General features: G+C 36.2%; 1 protein-coding gene across 3 annotated transcripts in view; it reads right to left on the minus strand.

Annotated features, from left to right (window-relative positions):
- Positions 1–1298: 1298 nt before the first annotated feature.
- MARCHF6 (membrane associated ring-CH-type finger 6) overlaps positions 1299–19041 on the minus strand; it is a 49000-nt gene continuing 31257 nt past the window's right edge. For all 3 annotated transcript variants that reach the window (XM_080583557.1, XM_080583556.1, XM_080583558.1), the window contains exons 17-26: positions 17015–17115; positions 16399–16536; positions 14500–14701; positions 12685–12754; positions 11317–11498; positions 10038–10172; positions 9073–9162; positions 7501–7633; positions 6321–6456; positions 1299–3563 (exon numbers count right to left, since the gene is read on the minus strand). In XM_080583557.1, the coding sequence (XP_080439683.1) occupies positions 3473–3563; positions 6321–6456; positions 7501–7633; positions 9073–9162; positions 10038–10172; positions 11317–11498; positions 12685–12754; positions 14500–14701; positions 16399–16536; positions 17015–17115 (1278 nt within the window). In that variant the 3' untranslated portion in view covers positions 1299–3472. The remainder of the gene's footprint in view (positions 3564–6320; positions 6457–7500; positions 7634–9072; positions 9163–10037; positions 10173–11316; positions 11499–12684; positions 12755–14499; positions 14702–16398; positions 16537–17014; positions 17116–19041) is intronic.

Here is a 19041-nt window from a genome sequence, read left to right on the forward strand (position 1 = left end):
CTGCTTAATGTTTTTATTACAAATTCTGCCAAGAACCCGTCATTGCTCGGATGATACAGTGCCTATTCACAAGGCAAACGCACGAACACTGACCCTGTCACGAAGAATTTACAACCTAGATACAAACAAACAGCCAGACAGTGAAGTACAAGGCAGCAATACTGGTCAGCCTGCTGGGCAGTGGAATCAAGAAGCCACTGTCAGTTGCGTTTTGTAGGTAGTGGTGGTTTTGTAGGTAGTGGTTTTTTTTTTTTTTTTTGTCCCCTCCCCTCCTCCCCCACCCCCCTGAATTCTCTGAAGAGTAACAGGGCTGCTGTGAACATTTTTATGAAGACCTTTGCTCACACACAGGGGGAAGCAAGGGATGAATGCGCTCAACTGAAAAATGATGCAAGCGCTGCAATCGCTGTTGGAGCCTGCATCTCGCTGAGGAAGTAGCCGACAGAAAATAGTTACAGGTTCCAGAGGGCCCGCAGAAATGTAAACAAGTAACTTAAGCTTTACCCAGCGGAGAAGGGGTAGTCAGAGAAAAGATGCAGACTTTTTACTGTTTTTAATCAATATAAAATATTCTGTGTAAAAACAGTCAAAGCCGTGCTGCAATTAACTTCTTCATTATGCAAAAGATGGCTACAAAGCCATCTGACAAATAGCAGATAAAGGCTTGTAGATCTACCAACAGCATTAGACACTCAACACCACAAAGGGGATACAATTAAGCCAGTACACATCTCCAGCCCCTCCGTTTGAGACCCAAGGTCAGCACAAATTGTGATGAAATCGCACACAGTTTCTCTCCCACTTGAAGAGTAATGTAAAACCACTGCACGCTGTATCACTCTAGCGCAGATGGAAGCCACTGGTACAGAGCTTGTCAGCTGTCCTAGCAACAGCCAGTTCACTTGCATGCTTACTATCAAGTTTCTATCCCAGAAGAGTACACAGCACAGTTAAGGCAAACTATTGAAATTTAAAGCAATAAAAAAGTTATGCCATTTAGCTCCTGTTCTACACAGCTTTCTTCCCCCAAACACGCTTAATGTAAGGAGACAGATGAGATTTTTCTTTGGAATCTTACAATGGACAGTTTCAGAAATTTCACTCCACCCATGATCTGTAATGTACTGCAAAAGCAAACAACAGTTTCATTTGAAACCAGCTCTCATTAACAACGAGCAAGTACGGATAATGTAAACCACCATAAAATAGCTACAGTTCACATTACAAGACTGGACCAAGTTATTATTTCTCATGTCATGACTTGTAAAATTAACAATAATAAGGAACAGCACAAAGGCTTTTTCTTAATAAATTTTAATGTTAAGACCAGTTTGGATAAAAACACAATGTTACAAGAACTGAAAATTCTGCATGATGCACAGTAGTGCTGGCAATATTTGAGTGATTAAGATCGGTTTGGAACTGTTTACAAAAGATTTGTCAAGGACAGAATTCTGGCATAAATAAGAATGTCATGTTACCAGTGAATGCAATCTTGTGAAAAATACTTGTCCCACAACATACGCCACTGTAAATATTCAAATGCAACATTTATGCACATCAAAAATATTTGGGGGTAAATACTCAATTTAGCCTTTAGGCAGCAAAGGTGAATTAGAGAGAAATATTTTGGCTATTTTTCTATGACTTCATTTCACTGGAAAAAATCCTAACGAATCACTCCAAAAGCTAGTATTTATGGGTTCAAAACTTTCAGGAAAATAGTAATTCTGCAAAGTAGTAGTTTCTGTCCTTATGACCGTGACAGCCCAATCCTCCTGACACCAGGTTCTGATGCATTTGGCTGGTGTGCTCACTGCCTTACAACGTGACAGTCACACACCAGGAAATGCACTACCACCATCAGAGCCTGGACCAAATTAGCGCAGAAAACATCAGATCAGAGATGCAATGTTAATAAAAGGAGATGACACACTCCAAGCACCTGCCAGATTCTCAAGTATTAATTAGATACACATACAGTTAAGTGCAGAATACTGAAGGACAACGTACCAAGTAGCAAATTTAATTGTTCCATCAATTTTCCGATTACTGCAATGGATACTTGTATTTCCCCATTTAATCTAAGAAAAGTATTGCAACCTTAGCATTAGATTTGATGGTACTTAAAGCCTTGTGATACTGGTATGTATTTTCTTCAAAACATCTACATTAAAAATTACTGCAAAAGAACTCTATCTCTATATAGAAATAACACAAACTTGTTTTGGTGGCTCTTGTTTGTGTCCTTGCAAAGAAACCTAACTTTTCTTTGCCTGTTTAATAGCATATATAATAACATATATTCCCCTGCCCCAGAGGCAATCAATGGTATGTGATGCATGACTTCCTTAGGGTTACTCCCATAAAAAAAATCATGCCGACCAATTCTGAAAGAATATATATTTTTTAAAATGTAATTGTATAATATAAAATTCACACTGTAATTTGCAACTTAGGTAACTCACAGGAAAGGAGGAAAAAAAAAAGATTTCAAACTCTTTAATTAAAGACCAGGTCAGAATGTTGCTTATACTATGCTCTTTGTTTCTGTGCAAACACATCAGATAAGGTTCATCCCTTCTCTTGAGGTCTTGAAAAATTCTACTACTGGTAAGTGGTAAACCTATCTAATTTTTCTTGGTACCTTTAAATGCTTCCATCACCTAGCTTTAGTAAATTTTTACTTACTGCTTCAATTCAGGAAATCCTGATTCCCAAAGCCCCAGAAAACCCCCAAACAAACCGAAAACCCAGCTGAGCCTCAACAAGTACATCTGAATTCTCAGAAAAGGACATCTTTTCTTGATTTAACAGTAACTGTACAATATTACAAACTCAGACACATGAAAAACAATCAGGCAATAGAAAATGTACAACAGCTTTGGTGTTATACAAAATAATAAAAAAAAGACTTGACAGCAAGAGACATAGTTCATTATGTTCTCACCATAGCCACTTCACTGCTGACTGTAAGAACAGTTATTTACTTCTGATATTCTGTGTGGCCTTTCCATCCATGAAATATCATACGATCTTACTACAATAAGAACTGTTATGAACACCATAAAGTAAGCCCCAAATTTTATAAAAACATCTTGCCTCTTTGCACTATTGCTTTGTGGCACATTGTTTGTCAACAGAACAACAGTCCAAAATAAAGTGACAACTAGATTTAATAAATTAATATACTTTTTTTCTTTTTAAAGATGTACAATGCACATTCTTTTTAATCCAAGGTTTTAGGGTGTCAGGATACTTCTATTTACACATATACAGACCTCAGACAGCATTGATAACACCAGAACACACAGGTAAGGAACAGTGCCTTAACTGCTATCTGGATGCTACAAACAGAAGCCGAAACACTGCTGAGAGTATTATTGGGAGAGATATCCAAAAACTGAAGAAAAGTCTATGAAAAAAGGACATGTGAAGGCAAAGGGAAGGTCAAGATGTTTAATACGACCATCTATTCTTGCGAAGACTGAGGTGGAGTTGTTGATGTGCCTTGTTTACCAGACTTTCGTTCATAATTCACAAGTCGTTGCCCAACAAGGTATCTGAAATTATAATAAAAACAGCAATAATTTAACAGAAGTTACTACAATTCTGTACCATAAATCCACTCTATCTCCTTTGTTGCATAAGGAGCTTTCTCATGTCAGTAAAAGTTATCCTACACGTGACTCCCCACCCCAACAATTGCCTTCAACAATCTCCATATTTTCATCTTTTTTTCCCCTCAACTTTTAGGTATTTCACAAGGGAATATATAGCTATTACGGGGTTGTGTTTACAGCCTTAACTTTGGGAGTCATACAATTCAGAAATATACAACTCAAGCAAGATACGAAATAAGATACAAAAGGAGTGTGTTTAGTATTATTTGTAAAGCCAGTCCCTTTTGCTAGATGATACTTCTATGAACACTTCTGCAGTGTTCACCCAAATGAACAAAACATCTGTAACAACTCAATACAAAACCAAATGAGTGTTAATGAGGTTCTAACTCCAGTAAAGAATCTGCCACAATGCAGAACATGCATCATGTGAGTACACGACGCTCAGCTCATATATCCAATTAAAAAAAAACCTTTGTTGGAAAAAAAAAAAAAGTATCGTAAACGAAGAGCTTTTACCAAAGCTCAATCCTTCTTAAAGGGAGGGAAAATGTTTTCATGCTACTTCATGTCAGGGTCGGGCCTAAGTGCTGTATGATTACTTTATTTAAATTCTGTTACCACATCACATTGCCTCATCAGCTTAGCAGATTTTATCTTTCACTTTATTCCTTACCTCCTCTATATCATTTCACACATCTACTTTTTGCCATCTAAATTCTTTTCTGTGCTTCCTACTTGTCTGCTGGTTCTGTGTGTAAAAGAACCATATGCTCCCATGAATTCTCCAACAGAAACTTACTATTTCCTTTAGAAACTTTCACCACTGCTCCTTTTCCCACTTTACCATAATCAAACCACAACATATTGTTTGCACATTTGAGAATGTCACAGAATTTGTATGTTCTTTTTAAATTTGTTAAGTAAAAGATGTAATTAAGCATATTTCTAGACTATAAACCTCTACTGGCTAGCATGACTATGTATGCTTGGCTTACTGTAATCATAATCAGATCATTAACTTATGTTACACAACCTTCTTGTCTACAAGGGTGGCTACAATACTTTCTTTGATAAGTTCATTTAATATCAAAGTAATTTACACTTAGATATTTTCACAGGTTTGTAGGCTGCAAGAAAGCAATTTACAATATTAATGCAAGCTGCAATTCAATATGCATTCTGCTTAAAAGATATTAACATTTAGCTGAGAACACATATATAAAAAAAATAATATATATACACACACACACACACACACAAGTAAAGGCATGTTGGGAACAAAGATTTAAAATACCTGATAAAATTAAAGGTACTAAAATATATATTGAGCAGCTTAGAGTTTAATTTTAGTAAAAACTCTATTAATAGTTATAGATTTTATTAATTGTACATTTACACCAAACACTTTTAATGTATCGGTAACTTCAGAACATTTATGGTTCAAAGAAGTGCATTTTAGATTTGACTCCTTTTGTAGACAGTGGAAAGCAAATCTGTTCTATGGCAACTCAGGACGAACATGTAACACATTTATTCCTTTTTTATACAAAACAAAACTAAGAAAGCTAGTTTCTGGGGTTCAAAACTAATTTTCCCAAATAACCCCCAAAGCAGTGGAACTGCACACTGCACTACTCAGAAAGGGATATAAAACGTTTTAAGAAAAGGTCCTATGAAGTACGTGTACTCATACTTGTAAGTATGAGAAACATGATGGAAATAAAAGTTCTAGTACTTAATTGTTAAAAGTGAGCAAGCAACATGCCTGCTGAAAAAAAATGGGACATTTAATTTCTTGTTGCTTTCAACTTCAGAAAAATGTTAAGATAAGATGCATAAAAATGTAATGTAGAAACACAGAATGGAGTAGGATAAGAACTTAAAAATGGAATTGTCTAGAACAGAAAAAAATTAAAGAATATTTTGATCAGTTAGTTGCACTCAAATCTAAAAAACTAAATTATACTTATTCCAAAAATGCTTTGGAACAGATCCTTTGTAACATCTGATGCAATACTGATCAACTTCAAGAAGAAAGGGCATGTTTTTAAATGACTGGAGAACAACAAGCATTTTGAACATGGGTAGTAAGGATAACAATAAAAGCTTAGAAACTATTCAGGCTAACCAGAAAAACAATGGGAAAATAAGTATTTTTATCATGCATCTAAGTAAAGCAGAGTAATAATTAGTAAAATCGTCAGAAAAGTGTGCAAAATTTGATAAAGACAAACAATCCATTCACCTCAACTTTAACAGGTTAATTGGACTAACAATTAGAAAGAATAAGAAAAAACATTATGCAGAAAATGTTGAAGAAATGGTTTTATAAGCAGCAGCAGGATGAAAGATTTTACTTTCAAATACGCAATAAGTTTTTACACTCACTTGCCCTTCAAGGCTTAGAGAAGAGACAGACTAGCAACCAGCATCATATGGGGTAAAAAATACCTTCAAGTTAGACATAGGGGAGTGTCTTCCGTTCATAACGAGTTTGTTTCTCTGCTTGTCTGCCTGAAGAACAGGTAAAATACTTGCCAAGAACAGTTTAGTCTAAGTCTGCTTCAGAAAGTCACTTGTCTAAAAAGCTTCTTAAAATCCCTTTTAGCCCTAAGACTCTACATTCAACCTATGGTTGTTATCATTAAAGTGGATAAATTAAAAGCCCTTAACAAAACCATACTATATACTCACTTGTCATTTTTAATATGTTCATAAAGGCGCTTGAACTGGCGGACTTGGAAGGAGAGGATTCCCATCAAAACCACCACCATGAGCAGAAAAGGATAGATTCGACGCTGAACTAGGTTTTGCATTTCAGCAGTAACTCCTACAAAAGAAAATACAACCCTCACATAATCTGATATTGCCAAAGGTAACGTGTATTCCTGCTTCTGTAGCTGATTCAGCTTTTTGTTATACTGTAACTTCAGTGGTAGGGCAGTGAAATAACATGTCCACATATCTCTGATAGCCAACCTGACAAGTGTCTATCCTGGTCATCATAAGCATTAAAGCTGAAAGCTCTCCATTAATACAGTGAAAACCCCCAGCAAACAGTGGTGCTTACCAGCTTTCCTTGCTTACTGACTTTTGTGTACCTTGTATCAACAAAAAGTTGACACTCAACTTTGCATTTTGAAGCATACTTTGAAGTATGCATTCAAATGAGAGACTGAAGAATAAAATAGGACTTCTTGAATATCCCGTTATCATCAAAACTAACCAGCAAAAAAAAAGAAGTCTGTTGATGAAAAAGCACATCCTGCTTCTAATAAAACTTATTTCATTCAAGTATAAAACTTGAATTTCATTCAATTTGAATTTCATTCACATATAAAACGTATTTCATTCAAGTATAAGGGGATAAGAAAGTCTGAAAAAAAAATCCACGTTTACATTTAAAAAAAAGGAAACACCGTAATACTGAATGACAATCTCAAACCAAAACAGGTATTTTCACTATTCTAAGCTTCCTTCAAAATGTGACAAGTCAGAAAAGATGTCCTCAGCTCAGTTATAGCTCTTAAAGAAAGAATAATATTAAAGGTTGACTGTTCAAATAAACTAATAAAACATCCCTTTCCCAAGCCAGCTAGATACCTACATTTCTGCTGTTAGATATTCAATCCCATACTTTTGACGTATTCTGCATGTTAGGAAGCCAGTCAGAATAACATATTAAATTTCTCAAACAAACAAAGCCACCAGACATAAGATGACAGAAATCCTTAAGCATTTACATTTGCTGGCAGAATAGTGTTGTCTTTTTGTTTGTTTAAATAACCTAGAGCTTGATGTTTTATTTCCACAGATACGTTTACCTTGCCCTAAAGCATCAGAAGATAATCAGGTATTCAAGATGTATACATACCTAATAAAGGTACAACCCCAGAAGCTATGATGTACGGTACACACAGGGAAAGTAACAGAACAGAGATTGCGGGTGCTGCCAGTTTACAGATTATGAATTGTAAATCGATGTTACGAATCCCATTTGCATATACCTAAGAAGAACAAGATAGAAATAGAATGGATCAGTCAAAACAGCCACACCTTGTGCTTACAGTAGCAAGGTTTTACACAACTCTCCTCATGAGATGCAAACAACATTCCCAAGGTGAAGAAAACCATGACAGTCATAGTTGAAAAAAAAGAAAAAAAAAGCATGCCAATCTACATCATGAATGTCTCAGGAAATCATTTGAATAGTTCCCTGGAGAATAACTTAATCTGAAATAGTGCTGGGATTTGGTTGCAGCAGTGTAAAAGACTAGCCAAAAGATCGTTAAACAGAGCTGTGAAATGGCAGTTTTGTTTGTGACCTGGGATTGCTTTGTGCTGTTAACTGTGCTGAAAGATCCTGTGGCTGCTAGTAGAGCAAACCTATTAAATTTGGCAACAGAGGCTGAAAGATAAGAGGTCCTAAAATATTCTTGGATGTATGTACTCAGATGGGCAGACCAGAGCCTCTGCATGCGAAGACAGGGTCTCCACAATTTCTGGGTTTCTATAATTATGAGTAAGAGCTAATGTCTGAACATGACTAGACTAATCACAGGAAACAATCAATTTCAAACAGCTACCACACAGAGCTAAACAAGGGCCTCTGTCCCACAGCTTGGGTGTAACCATTTCTAAGGATGGCTCAGAAGAGCATGTGTATAAGAAACAGGCCCAGGAAGAGCATTTGAAATGGAAGGAGCTGTGCCATGCAGCAAGAGGTACTCACAGAACTAAGACTACATTCCTACAGTGTGACACCTAAAATGATCAGTAAATGGTTCAACAACTGGGACTCTGGGCTAGATCTAATGAAGACAGGAACCTTTTGTATAGAGGTCAAGACTTGCACCATGGCCGTTACATTTGATGTAACGGGGTTGAAAAGTTATTTTCCGACAAACAAGTGAGATACATTGTTGAGATAAGTGTAGAACTTAGGTTACACTCAAGGAAAAAATACTTGTGCCAAATAAAGCAACAGGCTGTACAATTCAGAACTGCTCACACCAACTTAATTAAAGGGGAAAGGTAACACTATCTTTCAGATCTTTGTGTATGCATGTGGGAATCTTTATAGCTCCAGTGACAGCAGAGATTTTGTTCTTGAGTGGTGAACATTATGTATATCCCCTATATGAACACACATGAATTCATCTGAAGAAAGAATTATGTTTCTCACTTTAACAAAAACCTGATAAACCGCATATACCTATACACAGTATTTTCTTTATTTTCAATTTCTGAGTTTTTTTTTTTTATTCTTAAGTGTACCATAATGGACTTGGATACGCAATTTAAAGGAATTCTACATGACTACTTGAGTTTTACTCAATTATTCAAATTACTACAACAGTAATTTTAATTTTTTGACTCACACATTCAAAAAAACATCTGTCAAACCATACTTTACAGGTAATTCACATGGACATTTTGTTCTTACCTGTTCAATAACAGTTTTCAGCCACCACTGAGGACCCATGAGAGTTATGGCTGCGATTATTTTGGCATGCAGAACTCCAAGAGCCCAGTCCTAATTTTATCAAAACGGATTAGTTAGCATTAACAACTTTTTAAATAGCTTGATGACCGGAAGGTTTTAGAGTAACTTCTTAATATTACTTGGAAATGAAAAAAAAATATTTCCTTTCTATTTACAGAGGAATTTGTTTGAAAGAGGCATCATCTTTTGCCATCTCCTAAGAAAGACAGGACACTCACCCTCACTTAACATCTATAAAATACTCAACTCCCTTGAACTGGGAAAGTCAGCTTCTACTAGCATCTAGAAAATTAAAGTGTTACACTTACAGCAACAGACTAACATTTTGGTACAAGCTAATTAACATTGGTAACATTTACCTAGAAATAAATTATGAATTTTGTTCACTGGGCACAACTGAAAAGAGACCGGCTCCATCCTCTTGACATCCTCCCCTCAGATATTTATACCCATTGATGAGGTCTCCCCTCAGTGTCATTCATATTGCACACCATCACTGAATTAAAATTCTGTGTTTAAAAAAAAAAGCAACCGAACCTCTTGCTGCATTAACCACAGGTAGAAGGCGTTCCAAAAAGATCAGACAGAATACGTGCATCTGTGCATATATAAACATAGCTATACTAACTTCTGTATGTAACGTGGTGTCTGTTTGATCACTGAAATGCAAAGACCCTCCGAAGTCATCTCATAAAATTCATCTTCTCATACTTAAATTACTAGACCTATCTGTCTGGTTTAAGTAATCCTTGCATCCAGATTGACTATCTTCTCTCTGCTGCCTGGAAACGTATTCATGGGAAATACACTGAAGCACTGAAACAATGTGAAACAAGAACTCGGGTAACCCTTAATCTTAAGTAAAGAAATGGATCAATAGCAGCAGAAGAATGAGAGCAACTGACCTGCCAAGGATAGAAGAGAGGTGTTTGATCCAAGGGAACTCTCAACGGTGCGACAATGACCAGTTCAAACAGAAGACCAAGTAAAAGTGGAACCACACCTGCTAGCAGTATAGCCACTATTAACGTCTTCATTATCTAAAACATCCAAGACATGCAGTTAGTATGTTTGTCATGATTTGTTGTTTTTTAATTTTCAAAACGCAACCTGAACTACAAAACCAGATAAGACTGGAGAAAAAAAAACTACAGACTTCTAATTCACATATACATACACACCCATAAAAGTAATTATAAACATAAACAGATCTGCAATAAAAATTTTCAGGACCGGGTCCTATTCTAAGCCCTCTCCAAAAAAAGACATGACCGTACCTATTGTTATCCATATAGTTTTAAACCACAGACTTGCATTTTACTCTTATCAGTAAGGAATACCATCCAATGGCATTATTATGTTGTACTTTTCCAATACAGTTACAAGAATGTGGAAGAATGTACACATTTTCCAAGCATTTAGAAGAATCTTTCCAAAACTACAGATTTTTCTCCAGTTAAAACCAAATCTTAAACGTTCACCCATAATGGAATATATCTAACTTAAACAAAAGAATTAGTAACAATACCATGCCTGAATATTTCTTCATTCTAGAATTCTCTTAATTTACAGGTGTCATCCAAAAATCAGATCCAAAACTAGTATGACCTAATTAAGATGTTCAGATTAAGGAACAAGTAGAATATTACACAAGAACTATATTACACAAGAACTCCTAGTAATAAAAGAGGATTTTTTCTTTAAAATTCTTAATCTGAACACCACTCTGGAAGATCAGACAGATTATAAAGATCTTTCTGAAAACATGCACCAAGTTACTTTTCAGAGACATATTCATCATCTGTTATTTTACTGTTTTTTTTTGTTTGTTTGTTTGTTTGACAACATTGAGTTACTAATGAAGCAACAGTTAATCTTTCAGGTGTATGTGAGAATGTCAATATATTTGAGGACGCATCACATATGGGATAATATGCAACGTACTTTTACAGGAACAAAGACAGACAAATGCAAACATAAATAAACGTATATGCAAATCACGTACACTGCTTAACATTTCCAAAACTTAGCCTATGCAATGGGAATGTAACCTGCACGAGCTTCAAAAAGGAAAATGTAGTACACATTACAAGGCAAAATTGTCAAGGAAAAATTGAACAATTCTGTAATCTACCTTCCCCCCTCTCCCCCCATACTTCAGTAGAAACATTTCTTAAGACTTACCATGAGAGACCACTCTTTCACCTTCTGAAAAATCACCCTACGACCCTGTGGCATCCAGGCTACCAGCACAGTCACTGCTCGGATGGTTAGCCAGCAGACATAAAGACCACAAGCAGCTGTGTACAGTTCGTGGATTTTGGCGGTGCCCGTCCAAAATGACATTAACCATCGGCCAGCAAATACTGAAAACACAAACACTTTTAAGTACTTTTGATATATTAAAGAAGGATGCCTATAAAAATACTTATCAAATTCATTGCTAATTATCAATCCACAGATAGTTTTTAGCATTAAACAGTATTTTGGTACTATACCCATAAGGCACAAATGTGCAAAGCCCTACATAAATAATAATGTAGATGATGTCAAATATATACATACAACATTTTCTTCCAAAATTTCATTACCTCAGTGACGTCACCTGACCCAGCACAAAACAAAGCACTGAATGTTGTGCTATTCAGAGCCTAAATAGTAATCTTCAGAACTTCAAAGGCAATTATGGATTACTGCACAAGCTTGAACTAAAATCTTATGGGTGATGTTTAAGTTATTTCACTGCCTCACATTATTTATTTTTAAGGTTTACTAATCGGGTTTCTGAAGCACTCCAATGAAACGGCAAGGCGTATTTGCTGTTTCATTTTTTAAATAGGGTTTCTATTCACTAATATTACCACGGAATTATTTTTGTGTAATGTTATTCAAATCACTACGAAATTCAGAATTCACACCTCAATATATTATTGACTTTAGGATCATTATTAAAAGGAGGTAAAAGTGACATGGTACTATGGTAGCCAGATTTAAAAATTCCAACAACTTTACACGTCTTAATTTGTTCCAAATTATTCATAACAACTCCGAAATGCTTTTGACTTGGTTAAAACTGCCTCTTCATACACATTTGGAAGCAGCACATATATTACTGAAGTCTCCTAGTGACCTGTCATGGCAACACTTTCAGAAGTATTTAATTAAGATACTGTAGGAATCCAGGTAACCGCCTATTTATTTTCCTTCTCTAAATGGCAAAGCAAACACAAGGGGTATCAATTCTGTTTTTCTCACAATTTTACTACAGAGAGCCTCAACACTTGGAGCCCTCCCCTTAAAAAACAAACAAAACAAAAAGAAATAAAACTGAACAAAGAAAATGTTGATCTTTTCTCTATTGAGTTGTCATTTACATAAAGGTACTACATCATTCAAATTCTAGGCTACTACAATTTTATTATGTACTTTTCAAAATGAGACATCGTTTCTCCATATTTTCTTCTTTTAACTTTATGCTGTGATTTGGAAATATCTGCTATTATTGAGCATTAGTCTGCATTTTTAATCACAGTTTTACAATAATAGACTTACCTGGTAAGGTAAGGCAGATAAGACTAGCAATCAGTAATGTTATGCACATGAAAACAATCAAAAGAAATATCTGAAAGAAGAAAGAGAAAAACTGTAAGAAAGAAGTCCGCAAAGAACAACTTAAAATGTTAGGCATAGGAAAGCAGACCAGAAAAAACAGAAAAATCTTTGACAGCTGAATAAGTAACTGCTTAGTTACCATCACTAGTTCAACGTCAGCACCCCAAATTACTGAAAACTTATACTCTGCAATGATTTAAAAGGGGTGATGATTTCAGCCCATATGTTTTATCCAGAAGCATCCACAAAAACAAAGCAAAACAAAAAACCACAAGGGCATTTATAGAAAGGAGGACTTTACAAGCCTCTGGTTTAACACACCTGTTCCCCTTGAAAGTAGCATATCCACACTACAGCTGTTCTATACGAGCAGGTCACAACAGATAAGACTGCACTCTAATTGCCTCCTTAGCAGCCAAACTAAATTCAATTAACCTGTCCATCATCCCAGCAACTTCAGATGAACTTGACTCAGTCCAACTCAAAATGTTACAAGTAACATATTTTCTTTAAAAAGAACATCATAGTTTTATCTGAATCTTCAAATGTGTCTAAGCAACACCTTGTGTGTATACACCAGTTTTCATCTGGACCACTTTACTGATCAGCATATTAAGAAGGGAAGAAAGGAGCAGTTGCCATAGAAATAAGACTAGGACCACTCCTTTCAGTAAGAACAACATATTTATGCTAGATTAAATTGGTCTGAGTCAAAAGCATGCCTTTACTTCCTGGTAGGACTAAACAGGTATAGCAACATCTGCTATGTGGGGGGCAAATTCATTCTGTTTCCTTAGTCCTTTCATCCCTGAGTTACTGCCTCCCACTGTTCTTTCTGCAACAGTGTTGTAGCTTACACACTCCTGCAGAGAGCCATTTCAAAGAGTAAAAATAGCAGTGGTGGGAATTAAAAAAAAAAAAAAGCCCCAACTTAGAACATGCACAAACTTAATTGTTGTTAAATCCTCAAATCCTTTCAGATTTGCATTCAGTTCTACTTAGCTGAGTTTTACAGGAAAAAAAAAAAGCTTTCCTTTGTACACTGTTGTGAGATTTCTTTTAGCTTAAGCATCTTAAGGAAACTTCAGAGGCCAATAGTGGCTCTAACTTCAGCCACTATTTCCCTCCTTGAGCTGTATATGTGAAGCCATGGTAAATGAGCTCTCCTGAAATTTACATTTGATTAACTCAGTCAGAGTTCTGGTAAAACCAAAACAATTTATCTAGTTTGACTTGCATATTGTTTTAGAATGTTAAGTATTTGCAAAGAAGCATCTCCTTCCTAATAGCAGGCATTTAGAACTTTAAAGTACTTTAACACTTTTCTGTTTTCCATTTAACTTTATAATAAAGGAAAGGAGTTTAGAACACACTCCAGCTATTAGACTGAAGTACACCCTCTTGAAAGCTATGCCTTGTTACAGGTCTTCCTGAAGTACCTGTTTGCTGGAGTGTATTACACTTCTCTCCGTTACTAATCATGAGGAAAATAAGACATGAACTTCAATAAAATACACAACAGCAAGAGTAGCATCTATAAATAAAATAGTAATTGAAGGTCAAGTTACAAAGCTGAAAAAAGCTACATGTGAGAATATAATGATAACTCTAAAAGTCAAGAAGTTGCAAACTGTGCAGTACAGGAAATGTGACCCACCACCTGACTTCTGATAACGTGTGGGCCAAATCTTTAAAAAATAAAAATCCACAGCTATTTCTCAAATTCCCTTCTCTTAATCTGTTAGATATACCTACCCTGAGTGGGAATTTTAAAGGCCTACGATAAGGCTGGAAACCCACGGGTCCTCCTTGCTGAAGTATGGCTTGATGAGCTGCATGAAGACCTTCTCCCACAACTGGAATGGCATTGTTATTGCGAGCATGCTGGTTGTTAGGCTGCTGGTTCGCATTGTTTTCATTCTCTTCCTGGTCTCCAAGTAGGTAAGAATGGAGGTCTCTGCAACAACCAAAATTTCAGTTTTGTTCTGTTTGATATCAATGAAAATCTTACAGATGCATAGATGCTAAATATGTACTCAGAATGAGTACAGAACTTATACAAGAGTACAGGCACAATCTTGAAAACGTAAAATAAACCATCTTCTGATAAACTCTTCCATATCTTAAACACAGACTTTAGAAGAAAAAATCCAGTGTGGATATAGGTTAGAACCGTGCAAACACAGAGATCACTTCTGTTTGCTTTATAACATCATCTGGTATTAAACTTGTGCATATAAAAGGGAAATTGCATCAATATTCCTGTTCACGTAAGCAGACAGTTCAACTAACATTGTATTTTACTGTTACTAAGCTCTACTGGAAACAATTGTCTTCAAATCTAAACTGTACAGGGACAATTCTGCTTTGCCACAGACACTTTTACACTAGAATCTTTCAAGAAGATTCTAAGTCACTCAAAACCTGTTCACAACTTTCTCAGAACATCAACCCCAGAACCAGTCAATCTATTTGAAAAACATTCTATTCATATTCCCTGCATACCTCGTTAGCAAATAGATCTTGAATGTTTAGAAGTTAACTTCCCTCTGCTGTAGCAGAATTTTTATAGCAGTGAGATGCATGTAGATATTCTAATGCCAGACAATGAAAGTATTTTGACAACACTGCTTGCTTTTTAATAAAACCCGAGTAAAAGATTTTAATCTTTGCTCAACTGTAATTGCTACAGAAGTATTTTGCAGGTGTTCTTAGCAACTGTGATAGTGGAGAGAGCAAAGCCATTTCTATCATATCTGCATTTCTCTTCTTCCATCATGTTTAAATACTATAAAAACACTGAAAAACGCATTACAAGAAAAACTCCAAAATGCAAACTAAGAATGGGGTGGTGACAGTTTCAGGTCCTTATGAGAAGCTGAAAAAATACACTGGATTACAATGGAGTTAAAAGTCTCTCTCATTGATTTTCTTAGAGTCTCAGACAGCTTAGACTCGGTAAGAGAATGCCAATCTACTTTGAAGTTAAATTAAAAAAAAATAGCAACAAAATCAACTTTTTCTTTCTCGACTGATGTGGCAAACAACATGAACTCAAAAATCACTTCAGGTACACAAAGTCTGGCTTGCAGTCAAAATTAAAGAACGTCATTTTGTGCAACCATTTACTTTGGGTTACCAAGACACGCTTTTAACTGTCTTTTGAGAGATTGATATCTAAGTTTAAAACACCTAATTTTAAGGTATCAGCGTCTTCAGCTTAATATTCTAGATCATTGTCTTTTATTTCACCCCCTCTTGTACCATAAACAAGAAATGTACGATGTGTGCATGAATTTTACTTCATTGACAGAAATGCTCTGCTGACATGTATTTCTCACTTTTACATTTAACAGAGAGTTAGCAAGCTGTTTAGTCAGACTTTTATAAAATTTTTTACTAACCAAATGCTCTAATAATGTACCAAAGAATTACTGGACTAGTCCAGAGCTACAACACAGAAGGAAGTACTTACATAGGAAATTACTATACAGGTTTTTTTGTTTGTTTGTTTGTTAAATCAGGTATCTATCTATAAAACAACTGTTAAAGCTACTTATTGGGATATTTCTCCTGAAAGCATGCTGCCTTCATTTTAAAAAAAGGCTAAGATGGACACAAGGCTTGTAGTTGATTTTGGCTTTCTGCACTTACAGCAAGTATCCAGCAGTAACAGTCCATGCTCGTACGAGACCTTTCAACCACTGTCTTGTGTGCCCTTGTTCTAGCAAAGCTGGGAGCACCACCTGAAGCAAAAGGAGCTCTAGGGAAAGTTCACTTACTGGAGCATCACTAGAAACAACAGGAAGAGCAGGAAATCAAACATAAGCAAGATTCTGTTAGCAATCTGTTACACTGAATCATACGAACAATAATATAACAATAACCTTGTAATTAAAAATAAATGCAGTTACACACATTCTTTTGTTGATAATCAGGTATGAACGTGAAAAACAAACACAATAACTTCCCTATGAAAAAGTTTCAGAGAAAGCTGTTTTGAAGGAATACAGAAAGTAAACAGTTATCACTATGGAGCTATCACAAAATGCCTGCTATTTTTCTTAGCAGCTTTTTGGTTATTTGACAAATTATACTGTGTATCCACATGCTTTGACATTTTACTTTTCTAGAACAGTTTGATTTAATTGTGAAAAAAACAAAAAAATAACATACTACACAATGTCACATTAATGCTCAAAGAGCTCAAATGCATTTTTTCTAGTTACATGGACATTGAGAAAACTTCTTTCTGAAATGAAATACATACCTGTAGAGCATAACATTATATGGAAGAAAGTTAGGCAGAAGATACTTAATAATGCGTATAGGAAGCCAGAGCATGAGCAGTACAATTGATCCAAAGACAATCTGCAACAAGGAAGTTAACCAGTTAGTTTGAATAGCAGATTCAACCAACCCTAGCTGCCCACCCACTCCTCTGACTTGCTTTGTGTGAGTGGTGGGTTAGCCTGGGCTAACTGCCAATCATCCACCCAGCCACTCGTTCATTCCCCTCTCTTGCTGGATGGGCAGAAAACAGAATGAAGGAAAGAAGGTTCATGGACTGAGATAACCACAATAATACAGAGAGCAGAAGCTGCATGTGCAAGCCAAATAAAAAGAAGAATCCATTCACCACTTCCCATCAGCAGGCACATGTTTAGCCACCTCTTGGAAAGCAGGGCACATGCTCAGGAAGACAAATGCCATAACCATGAACTCTGCCTTTCTTCCTCCTCTCCCTGAGCTTTTATTGCTGAGCACGATGCCCTACAGCATGGAATACCATCCCTTTGTCAGTGTGGGTCAGCTGTTCCAGGTTTATCTCCCCTCCTAAACCCCTACCCACACTCAGCTTACTTGCTGGAAGGATAAGGGAACAGGACAGAGCAGGAAAAAGAAAACCCTGACTCTGCAAGCAGTGTTCAAGCACAGCCATAAACGCTATTTCAACACTTTCAGCCACAAATCCAAACTGCAGGAGGACATGAACTGCTCTGAAGAAAATCAACTCCATCCCAGACAGACCAAATACACTGCATTTCGTGCTGAATGCCTTCGAGCACCAAACAGGATTTTGGCTCAACAAGCACTGACAGAACAATGTTGAACGGTTCTAGTTTCTTTCCCCTTCAAAACCAGGACTATAGATTTTGGATTTCTCTCTTTTCCTAGCAGATAGGTTTTCAAGCAACTTGTAGAAACCTCAAAAGATGTTTCCATTTTTATTTCCTCAACTAGATGAAAGATCAAAGCCGGGGCGGGGGGGGGGGGGGGGGGGGGAAGAGAAGTATAGAAACCATATACTTTTATAAATTCCACTTCCTTAAGGAACCAGATTAAAAATTGATTATATTTTAAATACATTCTTACGCAGTATACAAAAATGCCACTAGAGAATAAAAATACAGAAAGTGTTGCATACTTAATATGTGAGGAAGAAATCAAATCCCGTTCTTCTTGAAACTTAATAGTTCATGTTCTACACAAAAACTTCCTTAAAAACATTGAGAAAGAAACAACTTGGAAGGTCTGATGTTTTTTGAAATGGCAACCTGTAAATGATCACCATTATGAGCCTCATATTTCAGCATGAGGCCAGTAAAAGTTCTTGAAATAATTAGCTAAGCAAACCATAAGCTGAAGTTCAAGTAACAGCCAGTTCCAATGCAGTCACAGAACTTATGTTTAAGACCTCTGGGAACAAGCAGATGCCTGCCAGTATTTGTGCCACTTGCTGTGACACAATGTTTAATGGAACTAAAACATTGTGATTATCTACAAAGAAAGTATTTTTAAAGGCAAACAGGTCAACTCCTCTAATGTTCTGACAGGCTCTCTCATAGAGGGTGCTAAGATCTCTCCAAGAGCTTTCACTGCTCAAAGCACTTCAGGTGTATGTAATGCTGTGTGTTAAATAACTGTTTCCAGTACACTGGTTTTCACAGTTCATAGGACATTATTTCAAAGACAGCAGGGCAATAAAGGGAAGTGTCTCAGGCTAAGCAAACCTCACACAAACAAATCTAAAGGAAATCACAAGAAATTTCATTGGTTCCAGTATCATAGAATGATATCTGGAAACAGACACCACTGGCTATATCAGCGCAATTCAACACAAAACTTAACCAGAAAGTTACTCTACCCTTTCTGCACTGCTTTAGCTGAATCAGACCAAAAATGTTTACTGCAGTTACTGAGAGCATCATAAAGCAGTTAAGTGATTTACAATATCCATAATAATAAACACTTGTTGGCTGAATACACAAACATTTGCTGCAATTTTGTGTAAAG

This window comes from Anser brachyrhynchus (genome assembly GCF_964034855.1).
Source record: "Anser brachyrhynchus genome assembly, chromosome: 2".
Taxonomy (NCBI): domain Eukaryota; kingdom Metazoa; phylum Chordata; class Aves; order Anseriformes; family Anatidae; genus Anser; species Anser brachyrhynchus.